We start from the raw sequence: 25,233 nt of genomic DNA on the forward strand, positions 1-25,233 counted from the left end.
CTTTTGGTGCAAAATTATAAATTTTTACATTAACATTAATGAAAAAAATATATCTTTAAACGTATAAGAGAAATTTTTAGAAAGGACTTAATTTTAAACGAGTGCTTGCTAATTGACCAGTTTTACTTATTAGGAACGATATATATATATATATATATATATATATGTCGTGCCGAATAGGCAGAACTTGCGATCTTGGCTTAAAAAGCAACCCTTTTCTTGCCATATAGGACAAGTGAAAATTTGTGTATGCAATAATTTGGCCAAAATCGTTCTGAGCCTAACGAAAAAAATATATTTGATTGTGTTTGTTTAGTACTAAATTATTGTAAGCGTATTTAAAATATATTTAGTTGGGTTAGGCTAAGATAAATTGCTCTTGTTATAATAAGGTTAGGTAAGTTTTCTAAGATTCTTTTGGTGCAAAATTAAAAATTTTTGCATTAACATTAATGAAAAAAATATATCTTTAAACGTATAAATGAAAATTTCGGAAAGGACTTAATTTTAAACGAATTCTTGCTAATTGACCAGTTTTACATATTCGGCACGACATATATATATATATATATATATATATATATATATATATATATATATATATATATATATATATATATATATATATATATATATATATATATATATAACTAAAGTGTTGCGAACACTTGTCAATATTCAGTGACAATCCACACGGAGACATAATCTCAGGAGATTAATTGATCCGCAGATTTCGAGGTGGGTGGATGCGGTTTTGAATGCTAGAGGATTGGACATCCAGCAGGCTTGTGTGAGCTGGTTTGACAAGTGTGAGTTGAGACAAGTGGTTTTTATGATTCGACGTGCTGTTGGAGTGTGAGCAAAGTAGCATTCATGAAGGGATTCTGGGAAACAGGTTAACAGGACTTGAGTTCTGGAAATGGGAAGTACAGTGCCTGTACTCTGAAGGAGGGGGGGAAGATGTTGCAGCTCGGAGGTGCATCTGAACGTTTCGGTCCTGGAACCTTGATCACTTCTAACACACAAAGATAAGGAATAACGGTATATACAGGCTTGAAAATGAGGTGTGGGAGACGGGCAGTGACGTGACAAAAGTGAGAGTGAGGTTTTGAGATGACGTCAGGAAGACCATGAGGCCACGTGATTCCTGTGTTATGAAGTAAGCAGGACTGGCATACATGATACCCAACTAGGCTAAGCCTAACCTGCCGCACAACACAGGAATCACGTGACCTCATAGTCTACCTGACGTCATCTCGAAAAAGCTTCATTTGCATTTTCATCACGTCACTACATGTCACTCAAACATCACTTTCAGCCTGTATATACATACGAGCCCATCAACACACAACAGTGGGAGACACCAAGGACTTCCTATACGGAAACAGACAAATGACAACTACTTAGAAGCACCAGTGAAGGGGAGAAACTTCTATACTTGATAACCAGCAACCCTAAACCTGCACACATGTATGGACTACCTAAGACCCGTAAACATAATATTCCTCTCAGACCAATCACATCAGATATAGGCAGTGCACTACACAAATTAGCCGGTGTTCTTGCCAACTATCTTGCCTTCTGGGGACCATCAGCCCAGCCCATCTGAAGCATTCAGGCGACCTTCTCAACAGCATCAGAAACCTCTCCATCCGAAACAAGAAACTAAGTAGTTGGGACGTAACTTCTATCTTCACTAAAGTACCCACCACACAAGCCATTGATGTTCTACGACGTGAAGTCAGTCAGGACCTTAATCTTCCTCTATCTCCCGGAGATTTCGTTGACGTGATCGAACTCTTGCGTTAATTTCAAATGCTTTTCTTTCTACAAACAGACTTATGGTATGTGAATGGGGTCCCACATCAGCGACGTCTTAGCCAACTTGTACATGGAGCACCTGGAAACTGAACGCTTCGCCAACATCATTCCCAACAGCGTCACTTGGTTACGTTATGTGGACGACGTCCTCACAATAACTCCCAAACGGTTTGATGTACTAAATCTTCAGGGAAGGCTCAATGCCGTTGAACCGGCTATCCAGTTTACAGGAAACTACAAACAAAATCGATCTCACACACTTCTATTCTAGTCAAGATACTAAGACCAAAACAGGCATCATAACTGGATTTTTCCTAGGAACATACTGAATTTGCAATCCAGAGTTATTGACGAGGAGTGTACTTACATACACCAAACCTTCATTGATCTACATTTCCCTTCCTTTTTCATCAAAGACTGCAAGAAAAAAGCCCTTCAAATTATCAGTTGTCCATGCACTAGCACCACTCACAACTAAGTTATAATCCTGCCCTACAGCCAGGTTGCACTGAATGTCTCCAAAGTCCTCGCTCAGGCTAACACTAGAGTCACCATAGTAACCAGTAGTTCCATAAAAGCTCTGACTTAGATGAAATCGAAGAACATTGAACCAATTAACGCAGAGGGTTTATACTATCCGTTGTAGGGGTTGTGACAGAATATATGTAGGTGAAACGGCAAGAAACCTTGTAACACGTCTCAGTGAACACAATAATGTATGTAGGAATGATAACTTGAACTACGCCTGCATACAACACCCGAATTCCGCCAGTCACCTGATGAAGTTCAACGACACCTGCCTAGTGATTAAAGAACCCAATTTCCGTAGACGTAAATGCCTTGAATCATCATTAATCTCTATTTCTAACACAAACAGAATGAAGGCAGTTTCATCATCTTTGAAGTATTAGCAAGAATTCTCCATCACATAGCTGCTGCCACTACTACGACTAAAACTACCACGTAGTACAACTACTACTACCACCACAAGTACTACTACTATTGCTACCTATAACGATTATATTATACTCTGCACCTCACTCTGTACCTATATATACTCTCTGTGTCTCTGTATTATTTATAACGGCTTCACAAAGCTTCTAGAGAGCGAAACGTTGCCACAATAAAATGTCGCATTAGTTGCACTTGTGTCCTTTTATCTAACATATTTTGGGTAATTCTACCAATATTATTACAGTCACTAATTCTGTCAAACAACAGTGTTAGGATGTATTAGGAATTCAAGTGGAAATTCTTGCTAAGACTGTCAAACTGATAAATTTTATTACGAAACATCGGTAAGGCTGTAAAATCTACTGTAGACCCATATTCCTTACTGCTCCAGCGCTTCTCAAGAACCGTTCAGGGACAAACCAGAAGCATCTTTGGAATAATAAAAAAAAAGTTGGCAGGGGTGACTTACATCATGAATAGTGAAAAAAAGTTTATTCTCACCTGGCATAGTGAAGTCGAGAGAACTTCTCCCGACTTGGACATAACTTCCGGCCTCTCCGGCATACAATCGAAGTTCAAACACAGCTCTGCTACCTTCAGTGATGGTCGGGTCGTCGAAGGTCGGACACGGGTCCACGGTCGTCGCTACTATGGTGGTCTGAGGCGTGTCATCAAATTTAACGACAGTGATCTCGGCGAGTGTGACTGTCTCTGATAAACTCGGCACGTCTTCATAACATATCTGGAAGCTGCTTGTTGGCTGCTCCTTATTCATAATTACTTCGTTTATGATCACCGACTGAATGTCTTCTGGAAACAAAAGTATATAAATTAATAGACAGTAGAGCCAACTGCATTTGTTAATATATTTTTCACCTGCATAAAAAATCCTTAGACCTATATATTATATATGTATTATATGCTATATGTTACTTGAGTAATAACTAGCAGTGTTAGTGATGTTAGTTACTAGAATAATAACTAGTAGTAACAGTGATGTTAGTTACTAGAATAATAACTAGTAGTAACAGTGATGTTAGTTACTAGAATAATAACTAGTAGTAACAGTGATGTTAGTTACTAGAATAATAACTAGCAGTGTTTGTGATACTAGTTATTAGAATAATAACTAGCAGCATTATTGATGCTAATTACTAGAATAATAACTAGCAGTAATAGTGATGTTAGTTACTAAAATAATAACTAGCAATATTAATGATATTAGTTACTAGAGTACTAACTAGCAGTGTTGAGGAAGTTAGATACTTCACTAATAGCTAACAACAACAATAACATTAATAATAAAAGTCTAGAAGCATCTGGTCGAGCCTAGTCAGTGTCTCACGAGAAGACTAGGCTACATCCCGCGCACTTGATCACATAATTGGGTTTGAAGCCTGTCGACTACACAAGGGTCATTAGCGTTGTTTATCACCTGTTCACTACCCGTCAAGTATACTATAATCCCTAAACTAAATCAAAATAAACTCTCGGTGTATATACACTTACATCTGTGTATACAGGCAAGCCCCGCTTACACAGCAGGTTAGGGTGTGGGCTGCCGCTGTAAAGTGAAACAGTTGTTGTTGTTTCTCACTTTCAAATGCATATAAAAGCCTGATAACATGTTTACACTATTATATATTAAGTGAGCAATATAGTTAAGCCTAAAAAATGCATACACAGTGTACACATTACTTACCTTAACATATTTTCGTCCTTAGCTTATAATGAATGGTGAATATATTTAATGTAGGAAGTCTGAATAATTGAAGAATTGATATAACCGAAAATAGCTACATTAGTAATATGCTGCATTAGTGAAATGCTGTAAAGTGAAGTGCTGTAAAGTGAAGTGCTGTAAAGTGAAGTGCTGTAAAGTGAAGTGCTGTAAAGTGAAGTGCTGTAAAGTGAAGTGCTGTAAAGTGAAGTGCTGTAAAGTGAAGTGCTGTAAAGTGAAGTGCTGTAAAGTGGGGCCTGTCTGTATGTCAACATAATCACTGCAAGTGAGGATATATCGCCGTATGACCCCTACGCGTTTAGCTGTTCCTAATGAACGTAAAAATAATGCTAAAGGAATAAATTACCTAATTATCATTGTTCTTTTAATTTAATAGCTAAGAAAATATTCATTATGATGATTATTGGGAAGTACTAAACCCATAGGTCATGTATAGCCTGGAGAGTGGGGAGCATTGAGGTTGGATCCAAGGAACGTGAGGACAGATTCAGTTTCTTGGATCAAGAGCCCGTCACCAGCTTCAAGATATCTATCTCTCTTGAAGGGCTGACTCAGTAAACACTGGCTGACCTTTATACACCTTATCTACGCTATTTTTTTCATAGAGGTCAAAAGATCAACACAGTGGCGGCAGGGAGTCCTTTTGAAATCGAAAGATCAAACGATCAAGGTCACAAGGTCAGCGTGGACTGGCTCTTTTATGTAGGTCACCAAGTCAGCGGGGACTGACTCTTTTGTCTAGGTCACCGGGTCAGCAGGGAATGACCTTATTATCGAGGTCACAAGGTCAGCAGGGAATGACCCGATTCTTTTGGTCACCAGGTCAGTAGAAACTGACTCATTTTCTAAGTCACCAGGTCACTGGCGACTGACCATATTATCTAGGTTACCAGGTCACTGGCGACTGACCATATTATCTAGGTCACCAGGTCACTGGCGACTGTCTAGGTCGCCATTATTTCTATTTTAATCAAGGGGAAGTGCTGACCCTTAAATAGTTATATAGCACCAAGGGGATGGAAAGCATTCGGGTTCGATCCAAGGGAGGGGAGGATAAGTCCCGTTTCTCGGATCAAGAGCCTCTCACCGGCAACAAGGCACCTCCCATGATGGTTCTAGGTCACCTGGTCAACACGGACCAGATCACGTACACTGATCAAGTGTACATGTCACGCTTTTTAAGTCAGAACTTGTGGACTTTGCTTATAAAGCAATGATGGTGTTGCCAAGCAAACAGTCTACCTGGAGGGTGTTCTGGGGGTCAATACCCCCCACTGTCCAGTCCATAACCAGGGCTTCTGGTGGATCAGGGTCTGGTTAACCAGGCTGTTACTGCTGGCCACACGTAAACCGACGTATGAACCACAGCCTGGCTACACTACTTATTTCTTACAACTTGAGAAAATAAATTTGCAGATCACTAAGTTAATGCAATTAATTGATGTTAATACAAAGTAAATTTAGAGTCAGATTAATGGGTAAGATTGAAATATATTATTAACTTTTTTGCTAAGATCAGGTCAAGTTACTGAGTAAATTCTGTGTAAAATTAAATATTACGTTAAATTCATGGGACAAGCGCTAAACCCGTAGGTCATACAGAGCCTGGTGTGGAATGGGAGGCAATCAGGTTGATCCAAGAAAGGGGATGTCACATCCAAATACCTGGATCAAGAGCTCCTTATCAGACTTAAGGATACAAAATTCAAAACGTGCAAAGTACATTAATTCAAGCAAATGTTCCTTTTAATCCACACAAAAGAAATTTCCTCCCCCCCCCCCAAAAAAAAAAAAGTTTTTAAGAAAGTAGTTTGACCAGTGAGGCTACAAAACATGACCATCATTACTTGCCCAGGATATTACTGTTATTTAATAATGTGGAAAAAGATACATGTATGTCTAATTGCATTTATATTTTATTTTTGTTAATGTTACTTCATTGCAGAATATTGTTAAAGTCATGTATTACTATATTTTTGTGTTACCATAAGTTGTCTGACGTTTTATGGTATTCTTAGGACTTTTTAATAATACTTGTTAATTACAAAGTAATGTGCTTTTCGTTTCTCGGATTACTTGTCCAAACAATTCGCACTTTGTTATAAAAAATCAATGGCAAAAAAAAAAAAATATTCATTCCGACCTTCAAGTTACAGAAGAGCCCATGGATAAAATTCAGATAGAACCCTAGGCTGAGTTTTTTTATTAACACCAATACCCTAAAACTTTCAATTGCACTGATATGACTGCCATATAATACATACAAAGTAGAGCTGGTTCTCATCAATTTACTTGTTATATAATTAATACCCTAATAACAATGTCAAAATTACTATTATTTATATCGTTTATGCAGGAAATATAATTTTGTACATTTGATTATGGAGTGGAGTGAACCCATGATGGTCCATAGCGTAATTATTTTAAATTTAAGAATAATGGTAGACAGCAGTCAAGGGCAACAGTAACAAACTACACAACCTCTGCTGCTCCTTAACTTATTTATGATTATAAAAACTGATGCACTAAGAGCACTTCCCAGTGATTACATGCTAGGGTAAAGGAGCTCTATATGTTAGGGTTGGATTACATGCCTGCAGTTACTTCCCCACGAGTCAGAGGAACCATTGCTTCTATCTTGACACCAGACGCATCTGCTTTAACCACCAGTTTGTCCCCTGTCCTCCTCTGCATCATAGAAAAGATATTACAAATTACACTCCTTAAATTTGAGTAATTAAATGTTTTTTTATAGTAATATTCTACTAAATTCAGCAGAATATAGTACTAGGAACATCATAATTAATTATGGTAATAACACACACCAAACTTCTATGAAATAAACACCATCCTAAATTGTATACACATGGTTTTTACAGTTTTGACGTTACTATTTCAAGAGAAAATCTAGGTGTTACATCAATAAACTGATAACTGAGAAAGGATAAAATCAAAATGAAGGGATGAACGCATTGAAAAGAAAAATATTCGTTGAATATATATATATATATATATATATATATATATATATATATATATATATATATATATATATATATATATATATATATATATATATATATATATATATATATATATATATATATATATATATATATATATATATATATATATATATATATATATATATATATATATATATATGTCGTGGGTTATGAAGATGATACTACTGTGCTATTACGTACGGGGGAACAGTTAGGTTTTGTTAGGGGACTTGTTGATGTATTTGGTAAGGCTACGGGGATGTGTGTTAATAGAGAAAAATCGAAGATTATGGAGTTGGGAGAGTGGGTGGGGGATGGGGTGGCTCCAGAGAGGTGGACTGTGGTTGATCGTATCACTATGTGTGGTATTCAGTATATGCGGGAGGTTGATGAGACGAGGGCATGTAATTCGGGGTGGGTGGTACAGTGTCTTGAGACGCTTAAATAGTCTACGGCCGCGACATTTAACCCTGCACCAGAGGGCGGTAGTCATTAATGTTCTGCTTTATAGCAAAGTATGGCATGTTGCTGCACTGTATCCTCTGTTGCAGGGGGATGTCAAACGTCTTTTGCATAGAGTTTATAGATTTTTGTGGGGCTCGGGTTGCGATTGGCTCACAAGAGCGGTGGTAGAGACACCAATGCATCAGGGAGGGTTAGGTCTCATTCCTTTAGACTCTAAAGGAATGAGAGAGGCTCGTGTCATAGCATGTTACGTGAAGTGTCGTTTTCTCCGACTGGGTGGGATGCATGGTGAAATGTATCACGACCTGCGCAGGTGGTGGGGAGGGAGGGATTTAATTAGGTGTGAGTCGATGCTCCGCATGTTATTGCGCATGAGGGACGTGTGGCGTGTTAAATTATGTACTTTGGAAAGGGAGGGTATGGAGAGTCGTGGTGCGAGTTGAAGGAATGTACCCAATGTACGCGTGATATGTGGAGGCGGGTTCAACAGTTGCGTCTCCTTCCTCAAGTACGGGAAGTGGTTTTTAAATTTTTGCATGGAATCTTGCCGTCCGGGGTGGTGTTGTATAATATGTGTTTGGGAGAGGACCGGGGTTGTCCGGCGTGCAGGGTGGAGAAATCTGCTTTTCACGTTGTGTATTTCTGTGAGACTTTAGATATGGTACGTGAGTGGTTCACTAGGGTTTTGCGCTTGGTGGGGGGGATGTTTGTCGGCACTTCGAGCATTGAGTTTTGATGCAGGTGGGGTTGACATGCGTGTACAACGTGCGGTGTCGTACGTTGTGGCCGATTATATTTATGTGTCATGGGTTATGAGGCACGTTGAAGGTAATAGTAGAATTCGAGTTTTAGCGGGAACGATTTATAGGACAAAGTGTCGAAATAGGTTGGTATATGAGGGGTGTGGAAAAAAATTTCCCAATATTATGCTGTGTAAATAAACCTGATTAAAAGTGTATTTTTAAAAGAAGAGAATGGAGCCGACAGGGAGGCTCTGCACCTGTGCAGAAAGACAGTCGCCATTGTTTTTTGAATGTGTTACAAGCACGTTAATGTGAGGTGTATAATTTTCGTGCTCTAGGGGTAAAATTGGGTTGACAAAATTGTTGGATGTGCATTCCTGCATAATTTGAGTATCAGGCGACAGGACAGGACAACTCCAGGAACCTCAGATAAGCTGTCTAATTTATGTTTAAATTCTGGCCAGTAAATTTTTCATAAATGTAGGCAAAAGGGGGGGGGGTCCTGTACATGACACATTAAACTCCAGTCAAATTGGTGAGTGTTATGATTAAGATATATTCTCCTTCTGTTATGTAAATGTGTGTATATATAATAATTTTTTACTTTTAATATACAGTCCACAAATTTATATATTTACCAGCATTACTGGTGATACATATTTCATTTGTAATTAATAGGTCCAGAGCAACTCGTGGATATGACAGTGGTAGGTATCGAAGGGGGACATTTTTTTGCGACCTAGATGTCCCAAATTCCTACTTGTCTAACTGATAAATAATAATTATCTTTGTTCATTTACTGTCATGTACATAATGATACATTCAGATAAATGCAATTTTCCACATTTAATTTGCCCGTTGGTCCTTCGAACTGGATGTAATTAGTGAAGTCATTAATTAGTTAATTACTTAATAATTATATGTGAAATGACAGAAGAAGGTGGATGTTAAGTTCACAAATTTACTTAATGTGTAGAGGATTATAATTATTACAATATTAATTTGGATAAGCCAAGTCAAGTATGACTAAAGATTATATTAATGTGTATAATATTAATTTTACTATGCCAAATTTTGGCAAGGATTTTTATTAATTTGTATAATATTAATTTGATAAGACAATTCTGGCCAAGATTTATATCAGTGTATGTGTAATTGATAAGCCAAGTGTTGCTAATTATATTAATGTGTATAATATTAATTTTGCTATGCCAAATTCTGGCAAGAATTTATATTAATTTGTATAATAATTTTGATAAGCCAAGGCTGGTTAAAGGTTTGTATTAATGTACATTTAAAATTTATATTACAATTTTTTGCATGTAATTGCTAAGCTCAAGTAGCTAGGATTTATTCAAAGGTAAGTTGTATCAGTGTTATAAGTTGTAATCAGTGTTATTAATTAAGTTAAATTTAATACATTGCATCATGGCTGAAAATGAGGAAATTAATGTAGAAGACAAACATATGGAATATAGAGCAAAAAAAGCATCACTGCAAGCTAGAAAAGGGCACGTAACAAAAGCATACAATAAATGTTTGGAATTAATGAATCAATAAACTGTGAATACTGAAGATTTAAAATTGTTTTTAGATGCTTTAGAGAGTAGATATGATTCATACAAATTATATTACAACAAATATGAAGGAGATTTGTTAGTAAACTGTGTAGATGAGACTGAAGTAGATCTCATGATTAATCAGTATTATGAATTAGAAGAAAAGATTTTCTCTTGTAAAAGTCAGGCCTTGAATAAATTAAAATGTGTAAACCAGGCAGTTAATCAGTCTGCTCCAACAAATAATATGTCTTTGCCAAAACTTCCAGAATTATGTTTACCTGTATTTAATCCTGGAGAAAATTGGGAGGAATTTTGGTAAATTTTTAAAGCAGCTGTGCATGACAGGAGTGACCTAGCCTGTGTAACTAAATTATTTTACCTAAAAGGACAGGTAAGAGGAGATGCTCACATACTCATACAAGCCTTTCCCAATGTAGATGACTCTTACAAGGAAGCAGTTGACTTGTTGAAAGTCACTTATGGTAATATAGAACAAAGTAGGTTGGATCTAGTGAATATCATTGTTAATTTAAAATCTCCAGATCACACTTACAAAGGTTTACAGCAGTTTAGAGTTAAACTGGAGACCACTCTCAAAACTTTAAGTAATAAATATAATCTGAAGGAATCAGACTGGTTATTGAGTGCCATTGTACAGAATAAATTAAGTTGTAAAACACTTGTATGGTTCTCGAATAAATATCACAAAGGTTATTTTGGTCTGGAGGAAATAAGACTAGGTCTACAAGAATTAATTGTGCAGTTGCAGGCCAGCTAATCAACTCATTTTAAAGATGCAACACATAATAACTCTGAGGTATCTGTCAAGTTTCACAAAGGGAAAAATTATCAAAATTGTAATAATCAAAATTCATTTCCTAAAAATAGTTGCATAGGTGCATATCAAGTAGCAGGAATCAGAAATAATGATTCTCCACAAGGTAAGAAGAATAAGTACCCTCCTAAGGGTAGCCCAGTTAATAAGAAACCAGTCAGAGAAAAGAGAGATTGTCTTTTCTGCAAGGGTACTCATTTTTCTAAGAATTGCAATGCATACAATTCAAGGAATGATACAGTTGAAAGATTGGAGGAACTTGACAGATGTATCAGGTGTTTAGGTAATCACAATGTAAAGGATTGTCTTGCCAAATTAAAAAACTGTTATCAATGTCACAAAGGAAGACACCATATAGTCATGTGTAAGGGTCTATATGATAATGTTGATAATAATGATAATGTTGACAATCCTGACACAACAGTGGCTAATGTAAAAATTGCTGCTAATGTTAATAATAATGGTTTTGCTGAAGTAGCCTTACCTGTGTTACAGGTAAAAATTGATAATAAAAGGCATAAATAAAAAAATGTAAATGCATTATTGGACCAGGGATCCCAGCGTACTTTCATAAAACGTAAATGTCTTGATGGTATGAAAGTACAGATGGGAGATCCTACAACTTTAAAATTATCTGGTTTTCTCTCAGATAAAAGAGCTCAATTGTATGACACTGTTTATGTAACTGTCAGGTTGGGCAATGAGAAAAAACGTGTTAATGCAGTAATTGTAGATAGACTTCCAGAGAAAATATCTACAGTAGGGCTTAGTAAAGCTACAGAAAGACTTTCACATAATGTAAATTTAGCACCTTCTGGGGTAAGTGATGATTCTGTAGGCCCAATAAATATTCTGATAGGTAGTGACTATTATGCCTCCTTTGTAAAGGGTATGGTAAAGAAATGTGGTGTCAACCCTTTTGAAGGCTGCAGGAGGCCATGTAATGTATGGTAGGATTCCTCGTAATAATAATTCATGACTAGAGGAAACTACAAATACCATAACTGTGTGTCTTACTCATGAAATCGTACCCCAGTATAATTCTTCCGTAGAGGATGGTGTTGAGCCAGTGCATAAATTGTGGGAATTAGACAGCATTGGAATAAATGTAAATGAAAAAAGTCCAGACGATTCTTTTACTCAGGAGCAATACCTGAGAGATGTAAAATTTGAATCTGGACAATACTGGGTACGACTTCCGTGGAGACTGAACCATCCAGAATTGCCCACTAATTACAGAATGGCATATGGACAGTTAAAGGCTCAGCTCCGCGAACTGAGTAAGACACCAGAATTGTTAACCGCCTATAATGATATAATTGCTGAGCAGTTAATTAATAAATTTATAGAAGAGGTACCTCCTGAGCAAGCCAAAATTTATGGTCACTATTTACCACATCACGGAGTGAAGAAGGATTCTAAGACTACTCCTTTGAGGATTGTGTTTAATTGTAGTGCCAGGAGTAACAAAAATATACCTAGTTTAAATGACTGTTTGATAACAGGTCTGTCGTTGACAGAAAAATTAGGAGATATCTTATTAAATTTCAGAGTGAAGAATTATGCTTTTACGGCTGACATAAGTAAAGCTTTCCTAAGAGTGGGTTTACAAGAGGCTGACCGGGATTGTACCCGCTTCTTATGGCCTGAGAATCCTAGTGACCCACTTAGCCCTCTGAAAACCTTTCGCTTTAGGAGCGTATTATTTGGTGCTACATCCAGTCCGTTCCTACTTCAAGCCACGATAAATGCACACCTTAAACGTATAGGAAGTCCATCGAGTAAAGTAATGAGCAAACAATTTTATGTGGACAATTTCCTGGGTGTGACGTCAACTGAAGAGGAACTGTTAATGACTTATGGAAAGGCTAATAAAATAATGCAAAGCGCAAATATGCCTCTGAGGGAATGGAATAGTAATTCGTCCAAATTAAAGGACAAAATAAGTAAAGATTTCCCTGGAGATGAAGTGCCAAAATGTAGTAATGTATTGGGTTTAACTTGGGATACTGAGAGAGATTTGTTAATGTTAAAACCTAATAATTACAGTATGCCCAATAAATTAACTAAGAGAGTTTTGCTTGCTGAAGTTTCCAAATGTTTTGATCCACTAGGTTTAGTGTCACCCCTTACTATAAGAGGGAAATTATTAATACAGGAAGAATGGAAACTTTAATGTGCTTGGGATGAAATTCTACCTTAGGAATTCATTAACAGGTGGTATGAATTAATTGGTGATTATGAGAAAATTCCAATGTTGGAGTTCCCATGCCAGGTGGCCAATCCAAATGAGAAAAATGTACTCCACATTTTTTGTGATGCTTCATAATTGGCATATGGAGCAGTTGATTACCTTCAATGTAATAGTGTTATTTCTCTTGTTATGTCTAATGCTAAAGTGTCTCCAATTAAATCACGTACCTTGCCTCAGTTGGAATTAACAGCCATTTATGTAGGTGTCAAATTAGCTAATTATGTAAGAAATAAGTTTCAGGAGATAAATATTAGCGACACTGTAATTTGGTCTGATAATGAGGTATCCTTACAATGGATTCGTAATGGAAACCGTAAAATTGTGTACGTACAAAACAGAGTTGCTGAAATTAATCAGATGCAAGAGAAGTATAATAGTTTGGGTCACCATATGTTAACATTTAATCATATATCTGGTGAGGAGAATCCAGCTGATTTCTTGTTTCGAGGTTTACCTTATGCTAAATTTGTAAATGCTGTATCATGGTTTAAAGGACCGAGCTGGTTGGTAAATAAAGCTAATTGGCCTGTACAAAAGGTGTATATTGCTCCTGTTGAAATTACTGTGACCACCGCTCCAATAGTTTGTCCTCCCTTAGCCATTGATGTAAATAGGTATTCTTCTGTCCCCAAACTAATCAATGTAACTAAGTTGGTGTTTAAATTTCTAAACAAGATGAATATATCATATAAGTTTTCATATCTTCTTGAATATTTGATAAAGAGGGTACAGGAGGAAATGTATGGAAATGAGATTAAATTGATGATGGAAAGAAAAATTGTGAAAGGTTCCATAATAGAGAAATTGGGGCTGTATTTAGAGAACAATGTAATTAGGTGCAGAGGTAGGTTACAAAATGATGAATTGGGTGATTATGCTAAACACCCTATCTTACTGCCCAAAACTCATCATCTAACAAATTTGATTGTTCTAAATGCCCATAAAAATGTAATGCATGGTGGGGTACAAGATACCTTAAATTGTATTAGGGAAACTTTCTGGATTCCACAAGGATGGCAAAGTGTAAAATGGGTGATTAAATCTTGTGTAATATGTCGCTGTGTGGATGCCAGATCCTATATGTACCCAGTTCCTCCATCATTACCAAATAAGCAATTTGAGTCGTGCGTGGCTGCAGTGTGGAAAAAAATTTCCCAATATTATGCTGTGCAAATAAACCTGATTAAAAGTGTATTTTTAAAAGAAGAGAATGGAGCCGACAGGGAGGCTCTGCACCTGTGCAGAAAGACAGTCGCCATTGTTTTTTGAATGTGTTACAAGCACGTTAATGTGAGGTGTATAATTTTCGTGCTCTAGGGGTAAAATTGGGTTGACACCTCTCAAATAGGAGACAAAATTGTTGGATGTGCATTCCTGCATAATTTGAGTATCAGGCGACAGGACAGGACAACTCCAGGAACCTCAGATAAGCTGTCTAATTTATGTTTAAATTCTGGCCAGTAAATTTTTCATAAATGTAGGCAAAAGGGGGGGGGGGTCCTGTACATGACACATTAAACTCCAGTCAAATTGGTGAGTGTTATGATTAAGATATATTCTCCTTCTGTTATGTAAATGTGTGTATATATAATAATTTTTTACTTTTAATATACAGTCCACAAATTTATATATTTACCAGCATTACTGGTGATACATATTTCATTTGTAATTAATAGGTCCAGAGCAACTCGTGGATATGACAGTGGTAGGTATCGAACGGGGACATTTTTTGCGACCTAGGTGTCCCAAATTCCTACTTGTCTAACTGATAAATAATAATTATCTTTGTTCATTTACTGTTATGTACATAATGATACATTCAGATAAATGCAATTTACCACAAGGGGAGATGGGAGAAAGACTTCCCGTCTGAATATAAAGCCTTGGAGTTAAGAGATTTGAGATAGTTTGTGAGCGTTCAGTGGGTAATCTAGCGGGCTGGTCATAATGTGACTAATTGTGTATAATAGTTATGTGAATGTTTTGTTATCTCTGTGTTTATATACGTCTCGTATGTGATGGTAACGTCGCTATATCTGTTAAGGCTTTGTATGTACAGAAGTTAGAATGTCTTCCGTCATTTATCTCTCGATACAAGTCATTGGTGTATGTTGTATAGATGTGCTTCCTAGTAAAGGTGATCGGTTCTTATTTTATGTTTATACTTTATCCTGTGTTATAATGTATTTTTCAGTAATATTATATTATATTACATGTAACTGATTGCATTATTTTTTCTTTGTGTTTATTGAAATGTAAAATATTACATTGTAGATTTGTTTTGTTGTACTGGATGTTTTTATTTTTTGTGACTTGTAGTGTTATCTTGTTCCTTCTTTGAATTGTAAATACCTATGTCTATGTTAAGACCCCCGTGTTGGTCGCCTAAATTAATGTTTGAGTATCGTGGTGCTTTGTTGGGCACCTGAGATCTTGGATTAAGTCTTGAATACGTGTGTGTTGACAGGCGGAAGCCATACCTAGTATGTGCCTGATGTAGTGTCATGTTGTGTATACGTGTGTGCTTGTGTATGTGCGTCACTGTGTGTGTGTGTTTGTTTTTATCACAATATTTTATTGTATAATCTTTATAATTTCCAGTGTTTGATGTTATTTTTTGGACACTCTTGTTCATACCCTTGTAATGTTGTGTTTTTATTATACATAATATTGTTAGTGGTGTCCTTAAATAAAAAGAAAAATACAACTGTAATATACAGTGTGTTGTGTGTGAGAGTGTAATATAACTGTAACATACAGTGTGTTGTGTGTGAGAGTGTAATATAATTGTAATATACGGTGTGTTGTGTGTGAGAGTGTAATATAACTGTAACATACAGTGTGTTGTGTGTGAGAGTGTAATATAACTGTAACATACAGTGTGTTGTGTGTGAGAGTGTAATATAACTGTAACATACAGTGTGTTGTGTGTGAGAGTGTAATATAACTGTAACATACAGTGTGTTGTGTGTGAGGGTGTAATATAACTGTAACATACGGTGTGTTGTGTGTGAGAGTGTAATATAACTGTAACATACAGTGTGTTGTGTGTGAGAGTGTAATATAACTGTAACATACAGTGTGTTGTGTGTAAGGGTGTAATATAACTGTAACATACAGTGTGTTGTGTGTGAGAGTGTAATATAACTGTAATATACGGTGTGTTGTGTGTGAGAGTGTAATATAACTGTAACATACAGTGTGTTGTGTGTGAGAGTGTAATATAACTGTAATATACGGTGTGTTGTGTGTGAGAGTGTAATATAACTGTAACATACAGTGTGTTGTGTGTGAGAGTGTAATATAACTGTAACATACGGTGTGTTGTGTGTGAGAGTGTAATATAACTGTAACATACAGTGTGTTGTGTGTGAGAGTGTAATATAACTGTAACATACAGTGTGTTGTGTGTGAGAGTGTAATATAACTGTAACATACAGTGTGTTGTGTGTGAGAGTGTAATATAACTGTAACATACGGTGTGTTGTGTGTGAGAGTGTAATATAACTGTAACATACAGTGTGTTGTGTGTGAGAGTGTAATATAACTGTAACATACAGTGTGTTGTGTGTGAGAGTGTAATATAACTGTAACATACAGTGTGTTGTGTGTGAGAGTGCAATATAACTGTAACATACGGTGTATTGTGTGTGAGAGTGTAATATAACTGTAACATACAGTGTGTTGTGTGTGAGAGTGTAATATAACTGTAACATACAGTGTGTTGTGTGTGAGAGTGTAATATAACTGTAACATACAGTGTGTTGTGTGTGAGAGTGTAATATAACTGTAACATACAGTGTGTTGTGTGTGAGAGTGTAATATAACTGTAACATACAGTGTGTTGTGTGTGAGAGTGTAATATAACTGTAACATACAGTGTGTTGTGTGTGAGAGTGTAATATAACTGTAATATACAGTGTGTTGTGTGTGAGAGTGTAATATAACTGTAACATACAGTGTGTTGTGTGTGAGAGTGTAATATAACTGTAACATACAGTGTGTTGTGTGTGAGAGTGTAATATAACTGTAACATACAGTGTGTTGTGTGTGAGAGTGTAATATAACTGTAATATACGGTGTGTTGTGTGTGAGAGTGTAATATAACTGTAACATACAGTGTGTTGTGTGTGAGAGTGTAATATAACTGTAACATACAGTGTGTTGTGTGTGAGAGTGTAATATAACTGTAATATACGGTGTGTTGTGTGTGAGAGTGTAATATAACTGTAATATACGGTGTGTTGTGTGTGAGAGTGTAATATAACTGTAATATACAGTGTGTTGTGTGTGAGAGTGTAATATAACTGTAACATACGGTGTGTTGTGTGTGAGAGTGTAATATAACTGTAATATACGGTGTGTTGTGTGTGAGAGTGTAATATAACTGTAATATACGGTGTGTTGTGTGTGAGGGTGTAATATAACTGTAATATACGGTGTGTTGTGTGTGAGGGTGTAATATAACTGTAATATACGGTGTGTTGTGTGTGAGAGTGTAATATAACTGTAATATACGGTGTGTTGTGTGTGAGGGTGTAATATAACTGTAATATACAGTGTGTTGTGTGTGAGAGTGTAATATAACTGTAACATACAGTGTGTTGTGTGTGAGAGTGTAATATAACTGTAACATACAGTGTGTTGTGTGTGAGAGTGTAATATAACTGTAACATACAGTGTGTTGTGTGTGAGAGTGTAATATAACTGTAACATACAGTGTGTTGTGTGTGAGAGTGTAATATAACTGTAACATACGGTGTGTTGTGTGTGAGAGTGTAATATAACTGTAACATACAGTGTGTTGTGTGTGAGAGTGTAATATAACTGTAACATACAGTGTGTTGTGTGTGAGAGTGTAATATAACTGTAACATACAGTGTGTTGTGTGTGAGAGTGTAATATAACTGTAACATACAGTGTGTTGTGTGTGAGAGTGTAATATAACTGTAACATACAGTGTGTTGTGTGTGAGAGTGTAATATAACTGTAACATACAGTGTGTTGTGTGTGAGAGTGTAATATAACTGTAACATACAGTGTGTTGTGTGTGAGGGTGTAAAACCACTATAATGTGTGGTGTCGTTATTATGTGTTAGGGTTATTGGGATTCTTGTGCATTAACCATTTTTCGTATCTTTTTAATATATTTCTATCATCTTATATTGCATTGTTTTATATAAAATATAAAAAATAGTAGTATGTCATTGCTGTCAGCTAAGCCTGTATACCTTGTACATGTACCTGTAGTAAAGGAAGATATTATTATTATCTTACCGGGACGAAGTAGTGACGCAGTTTACCACTTGTGGTGTCAGTGACGGAGGCTGGATGACTCTCCTTCCTGGTACTGACGGTGTACCCTCCAGGGTTATCCCACGAGACCAGACCCACGTGAGCACTCACCACTTCCACTTTAGGAGCTGTATGATACAGAATATATATGCCAAAGTTTAAGTTTGAACTTTATTTACCTGTTTAAGATACCCTGTTCCTAGTGTGCAAAGTTCTAAATAGCCCATATGGGTTTAGCGCTTTTTGTAACTAATATTTCCACTGGAAGCCTAATAAAAAAGAATATGAGGAATGCTAAACCCACAGGGGTGATACAGCGCATGAAATAGGAGTAATCAGGTTTGATCCAAAAATGGACTAACGTGGTTGACCATTATATGGTTTTTCCCAAACGATATCCAAAGATATAATAAATTTACAAATTATTCCAGAAGCTGACTAAATTCGTTAACGTTTTATCTATATATCTGCAAGTATTTGTTTTAAATAGAGATTCTGACCACTGGCATAACGAAGTCAGTCGTCTGTTATAGAAAAGGAACTCTAGTGAGTGTCTCTTGCTGTGGTAATTATTGACTAAGTCCTGCACTTGTATGAGGAGAAATTTAACAAACAAGAAAGAGCAAATAATTCTAAATCAAGGTTTGACCTACGAGAAAGTCGTATGGTTTATATGTGATTAGAACCGTTCAAAAGTGTTATTAATTATAACTACAAAGTTATTGATAAGTGATGTTAAAGTTCTATAAGGAGAAAAATAATCGTATAAATGATACGGTAATTATTACTTGACATGTTTATATTTTCATCTAATATTAAGTGCGACTGTAGTCTTCCTTCATTCCTAACTTTCAAATATTCTTAAATCCTAAACAAATCAGAATTAAAGTAAATTCAGCACACCGTCCTTTAACTGGGTCGGGGGTTTAATGTAAATGATTTTTTATCCGAAAAAATTGAAGATATCTACCTCTTCCTCTGATCAAATTTGATTGCCTCTTATTTCCTGGCGCTAATGATCTCTGCGGATTTAGTGCTTCCAAAGAATGTAAGAATAATCAGCATACTATCTGCACAAAAAAGTGCACCTTTTAAGAATACTTTAATGCCTATTGTACTGTTTTATTAACAAAATTCTCAGACTATTATAGAATTAATGTTGTGCAAGACTGGTATACAATACCGACAAGATGAAAGTTAAGACACTTGTGCAACATCTGGTTATCTTTATTGTAGACGTTTCGCCATCCAGTGGCTTTATCAATACAAATTCTTGGACATAATAAGAAAAACGAAGAACTATATACAAAAGATGAGGTAATCAGTCCCTCGGCCTTGGAGGTGGTGTTTAGAGCACCGTGGTTGTAGAGATTCTGAAGCACAGGCAAGGAGACTGGCGCTTATATAGGCGTCAGTGAAAGGGACGTGTAGCAGACGAGGGCATTGTCACTGGTAGGCGGGATTCCCCAGTGGAAGTAGGTCCTTCCCAAATTGATGGGCTAGTTGTAGAAGTCTTGAAGAAAGTCACGTAGATGTCCTCTTGATTCAGAGGACATCTACGTGACTTTCTTCAAGACTTCTACAACTAGCCCATCAATTTGGGAAGGACCTACTTCCACTGGGGAATCCCGCCTACCAGTGACAATGCCCTCGTCTGCTACACGTCCCTTTCACTGACGCCTATATAAGCGCCAGTCTCCTTGCCTGTGCTTCAGAATCTCTACAACCACGGTGCTCTAAACACCACCTCCAAGGCCGAGGGACTGATTACCTCATCTTTTGTATATAGTTCTTCGTTTTTCTTATTATGTCCAAGAATTTGTATTGATAAAGCCACTGGATGGCGAAACGTCTGCAATAAAGATAACCAGATGTTGCACAAGTGTCTTAACTTTCAGAATTAATGTTATCGCATATAAAAATGCTGCATCTAAGATACGCCTTTTTTCATTTTTTTAATTAAATATAAAAATACTAATTAATTTAATAAGTATAGTATCCGGTTAGATTAGTCAGTGAGTCACAAATTTTTTTAATTGATAATACGATCATTCCTTGTGTTTAATTTGATGATAAACGCAACCTGAAATTTTTGAAATAGTTGTAAAAATATTAAGGGGTTGCGCATGAAATCAGTTTTTTTACTAACGATATTTGGAAATTCTGTTCCACCTCATAAGAAAACACCACTGTCAAATTTTGAATGACTTATCATAACTTTTAAGACCACAGTGGGATACCCAATGATTCTGATCACTATCATGACCGCATTTACTCTTTATAGATCTGATCACTACCAGAAACAAAAGCGAAATATTTTAATAGCCATTGAATATTTCGAAACATTTTTTTTCCATAGATACTCCGAAAAACAACCAGGCTGAGTTTAATGTAATACTAATTAAAGGGAAAAGACTACATTTCATTCGCCTTTATATTTACATGCAATTATATATAAAAATAGACCTATATGATAGCGGGTCATCTGTCAAATACCAGCGTCAACGGGCGGTTTCCTTATAAACAAAACACGTCCAGTCTCGTGATATTCACAAAAATTATTATTAGAATCCTTGTTGTTAAAATCAACCTTTATGACTTAAATGAGGAATTAAATTGCTGTTGGAGTGTGAGCAGGGTAATATTTAGTGAAGGGATTTAGGGAAACCGGTTATTTTATATAGCCGGACTTGAGTCCTGGAAATGGGAAGTAAAATGCCTGCACTCTAAAGGAGGGGTTTGAGATATTGGCAGTTTGGAGGGACATGTTGTGTATCTTTATACGTATATGCTTCTAAACTGTTGTATTCTGAGCACCTCTGCAAAAACAGTGATAATGTGTGAGTGAGGTGAAAGTGTGGAAGGATGATGAAAGTATTTTCTTTTTGGGGATTTTCTTTCTTTTTTGGTCACCCTGCCTCGGTGGGAGACGGCCGACTTGTTGAAAAAAAAAATAAGGGAATTCATGACACTAAAATAGGCCGTCAAATATTTTCTGATGTCAATATTAATCAAGAGAACACAATCAGAACATTGCTAAGCACTTACTGATGAAGAATACGTGAGACTCCCCGCTGGCCAGGACAGTACGACCATCCACGTCTCTCTTGATGACCAACACAGTTACTTCTTCAGCAGTGTTGAACTGACGGGAGTCCAGAGTTACTCTTGAGAAACAAAGGCGACCCTCCCTGGTATGTGATGCTCCATGGACGCGGCGCCAGCGTCCCTCTGCGTCCACCAACACCAGCTGGTACTGTGTTAGTCCTGTATCGTCCACTGTGGCGTCCCTATAATGGAAACACACTCCAACGTCCACTCTCACGCCATCTCTTCTCCAGTCCAGTTCAACTTCCTCCACTAATTGAAGTAGAAAATAAAAATAGAAAAAACTATTCAGTTTAGTTGGTAAATCTTGCACATCTTGGAGAATATAAAAGTATTTATACTACATAAGAAATAAAGTTTATTAATATATTATAAATAACAAACATATATTTTCCATGGGAAAAAATGTAATTGTAATTCATGTCGTTTATTTTGGTGATAATAAGCTAAAATAAGAATGTCATTCACCACGTACATTCACCACGTACATTCACCACGTACATTCACCACGTACATTCACCACGTACATTCACCACGTACATTCACCACGTACATTCACCACGTACGTTCACCACGTACGTTCACCACGTACATTCACCACGTACATTCACCACGTACATTCACCACGTACATTCACCACGTACATTCACCACGTACATTCACCACGTACATTCACCACGTACATTCACCACGTACATTCACCACGTACATTCACCACGTACATTCACCACGTACATTCACCACGTACATTCACCACGTACATTCACCACGTACATTCACCACGTACATTCACCACGTACATTCACCACGTACATTCACCACGTACATTCACCACGTACATTCACCACGTACATTCACCACGTACATTCACCACGTACATTCACCACGTACATTCACCACGTACGTTCACCACGTACATCCACCACGTACATTCACCACGTACATTCACCACGTACATTCACCACGTACATTCACCACGTACATTCACCACGTACATTCACCACGTACATTCACCACGTATATTCACCACGTACATTCACCACGTACATTCACCACGTACGTTCACCACGTACATTCACCACGTACATTCACCACGTACATTCACCACGTACATTCACCACGTATATTCACCACGTACATTCACCACGTACATTCACCACGTACATTCACCACGTATATTCACCACGTACATTCACCACGTACATTCACCACGTACATTCACCACGTACATTCGTTTTAATCGAGTTGTGGAATGGACAAAAATGTATTTTGAACAAACAGGAAAGAAGTTAGATTTTGATTTTTAAATCTAATAACATAAACCAACCAAACGTAACCTTTGTGATAATTGGTTTAGAAAACCAACAAGTTGAATAATGAGAGACACGCAATTTGGGAATCTATATTGTGGAAACGTATCGCCAGCCAGTGGCTTCATCATGCCAATACAGAGAAGAACAGTGGAAACAGTGAGGGAGTTTGAGGTAATCAGTCCCTCAGCCTGGAATTGATATGTTCAGTCCATCAAACTTGAAAATTGATGAACTGAACACAAGTGTCTCATTCCATAGACATAACCCAGCCTAGACCAGCTGTAGAAATGTCGATTACGAAGGGTGACATTAGGTTATATAAGAACAAGGTCTATTCCCATAGCCACAAAATATATGTACTAGGATAGGTGACATTAGTTTAGGCTATAAAGTGGAACCTCGGTACTCGAACTGCTCCGTACTCGAACAATTCGGTACTCAAACGCTTTGGTAAAAAAGTCGCTCTGTAGTCGACCATTTGCTCGGCACTCGACAAAACAAACACGACCTGCCAGAACATATGCGTCAGTCTCCCCGCGGTTGTCGCTCAGTCCAAAACTCCACTGAACTTCACTGTAAACTATTTCGTATTTCTTCGCATTTTTTATATTATTTGTATAAATAAGTCACCATGAGGCCTAAGAAGATTAGTGATAACAGTCAACCAAAATGAAAATTGGTTAGTGTTTGCCCTGATGTAAACACCGCCTCCGCCTCTCCATATGCCTTTTATTAATTTCGGCATCTTTAGTGTGCTTCTAGGTTATCTATGGTGTTTCTGATATCAAGCTGGAATAAATGTGATAGATATCCTTTATTACTAATATTAGCATAATTACACAGCATTGTATTCGCGCCACCGCTAGTATCCGGCTACCAAGACAACTTATCAGATACTGAATGCTCCTTCTGCTGGCCCCTCCCTCTCTCTCATATGGCTCCTCTCACTTTTTGCCCCTTTAATATTATGCTTGCTTTCAATTTAAATTTTTATTCACACTAAAACTGCAGATTTACTGTTATGCAGACTACTGCATTATTGAAAAAAAATGGTATAAATAATATCAGCGCATTTGTGAAGGCATATTTGACCCACCAGTTGACGTGTGTTGGACGCGTTAGGTGATTTGTTTACTTTTGAACATCAGCAAAAATCGAACATTTCAGCTACTTTGAGCTCAATTTCAAGGTACTTTTAGTCTGTAAACCATTCAAAATCATCTCTAGTTCTGTAATATATCTTTCATTCTACCAAATGTGGGCCTTAGACAAGGATGTGTGATGCCACCGTGAGTGTTCAATATATTTATAGATAGGGTTGTAAGAGAAGTAAATGCGAGGGTCTTGGCAAGAGGTGTGAAGTTAAAAGATAAAGAATCAAACACAAAGTGGGAGTTGTCACAGTTGTTCTTTGCTGATGACACTGTGCTTTTGGGAGATTCTGAAGAGAAGTTGCAGAGGTTGGTGGATGAATTTGGTAGGGTATGTAAGAAAAGAAAATTAAAAGTGAATACAGGAAAGAGTAAGGTTATGAGGATAACAAAAAGATTAGGTGATGAAAGATTGGATATCAAATTGGAGGGAGAGAGTATTGGGGAGGTGAATGTATTCAGATATTTAGGAGTGGACGTGTCAGCAGATGGGTCTATGAAGGATGAGGTGAATCATAGAATTGATGAGGGAAAAAGGGTGAGTGGTGCATTTAGGAGTCTGTGGAGACAAAGAACTTTGTCTGTGGAAGCAAAGAGGGGAATGTATGAGAGTATAGTTGTACCAACACTCTTGTATGGGTGTAAAGCATGGGTGATGAATGCTGCAGCGAGGAGAAGGCTGGAGGCAGTGGAGATGTCATGTCTGAGGGCAATGTGGGGTGTGAATATAATGCAGAGAATTCGTAGTTTGGAAATTAGGAGAAGGTGTGGGATTACCAAGAGGGCTGAGGAGGGGTTGTTGAGGTGGTTCTGACATGTAGAGAGAATGGAACAAAACAGAATGACTTCGATAGTGTATAAATCTGTAGTGGAGGGAAGGCGGGGTAGGGGTTGGCCTAGAAAGGGTTGGAGGGAGGGGGTAAAGCAGGTTTTGTGTGTGAGGGGCTTGGACTTCCAGCAAGCGTGCGTGAGCGTATTTGATAGGA

The 25,233-nt window shown here is 37.1% G+C and overlaps 1 protein-coding gene across 3 annotated transcripts in view; it reads right to left on the reverse strand.

The window, feature by feature from the left end:
* The window catches only part of LOC128695008 (uncharacterized), a gene marked incomplete at its 5' end in the record, with an annotated part of 136,036 nt that extends 114,010 nt beyond the window's left edge, over window positions 1–22,026 (reverse strand). For 2 of the 3 annotated variants that reach the window (XM_070080491.1, XM_070080489.1), the window contains 4 exon segments: window positions 3,277–3,585; window positions 7,111–7,204; window positions 18,658–18,803; window positions 21,724–22,026. In XM_070080491.1, the coding sequence (XP_069936592.1) occupies window positions 3,277–3,585; window positions 7,111–7,204; window positions 18,658–18,803; window positions 21,724–22,026 (852 nt within the window). 3 annotated transcript variants of the gene reach the window in all.
* Between the last annotated feature and the right edge of the window lie 3,207 nt (window positions 22,027–25,233).

This window comes from Cherax quadricarinatus, unplaced genomic scaffold, assembly GCF_038502225.1.
Source record: "Cherax quadricarinatus isolate ZL_2023a unplaced genomic scaffold, ASM3850222v1 Contig522, whole genome shotgun sequence".
NCBI lineage: Eukaryota > Metazoa > Arthropoda > Malacostraca > Decapoda > Parastacidae > Cherax > Cherax quadricarinatus.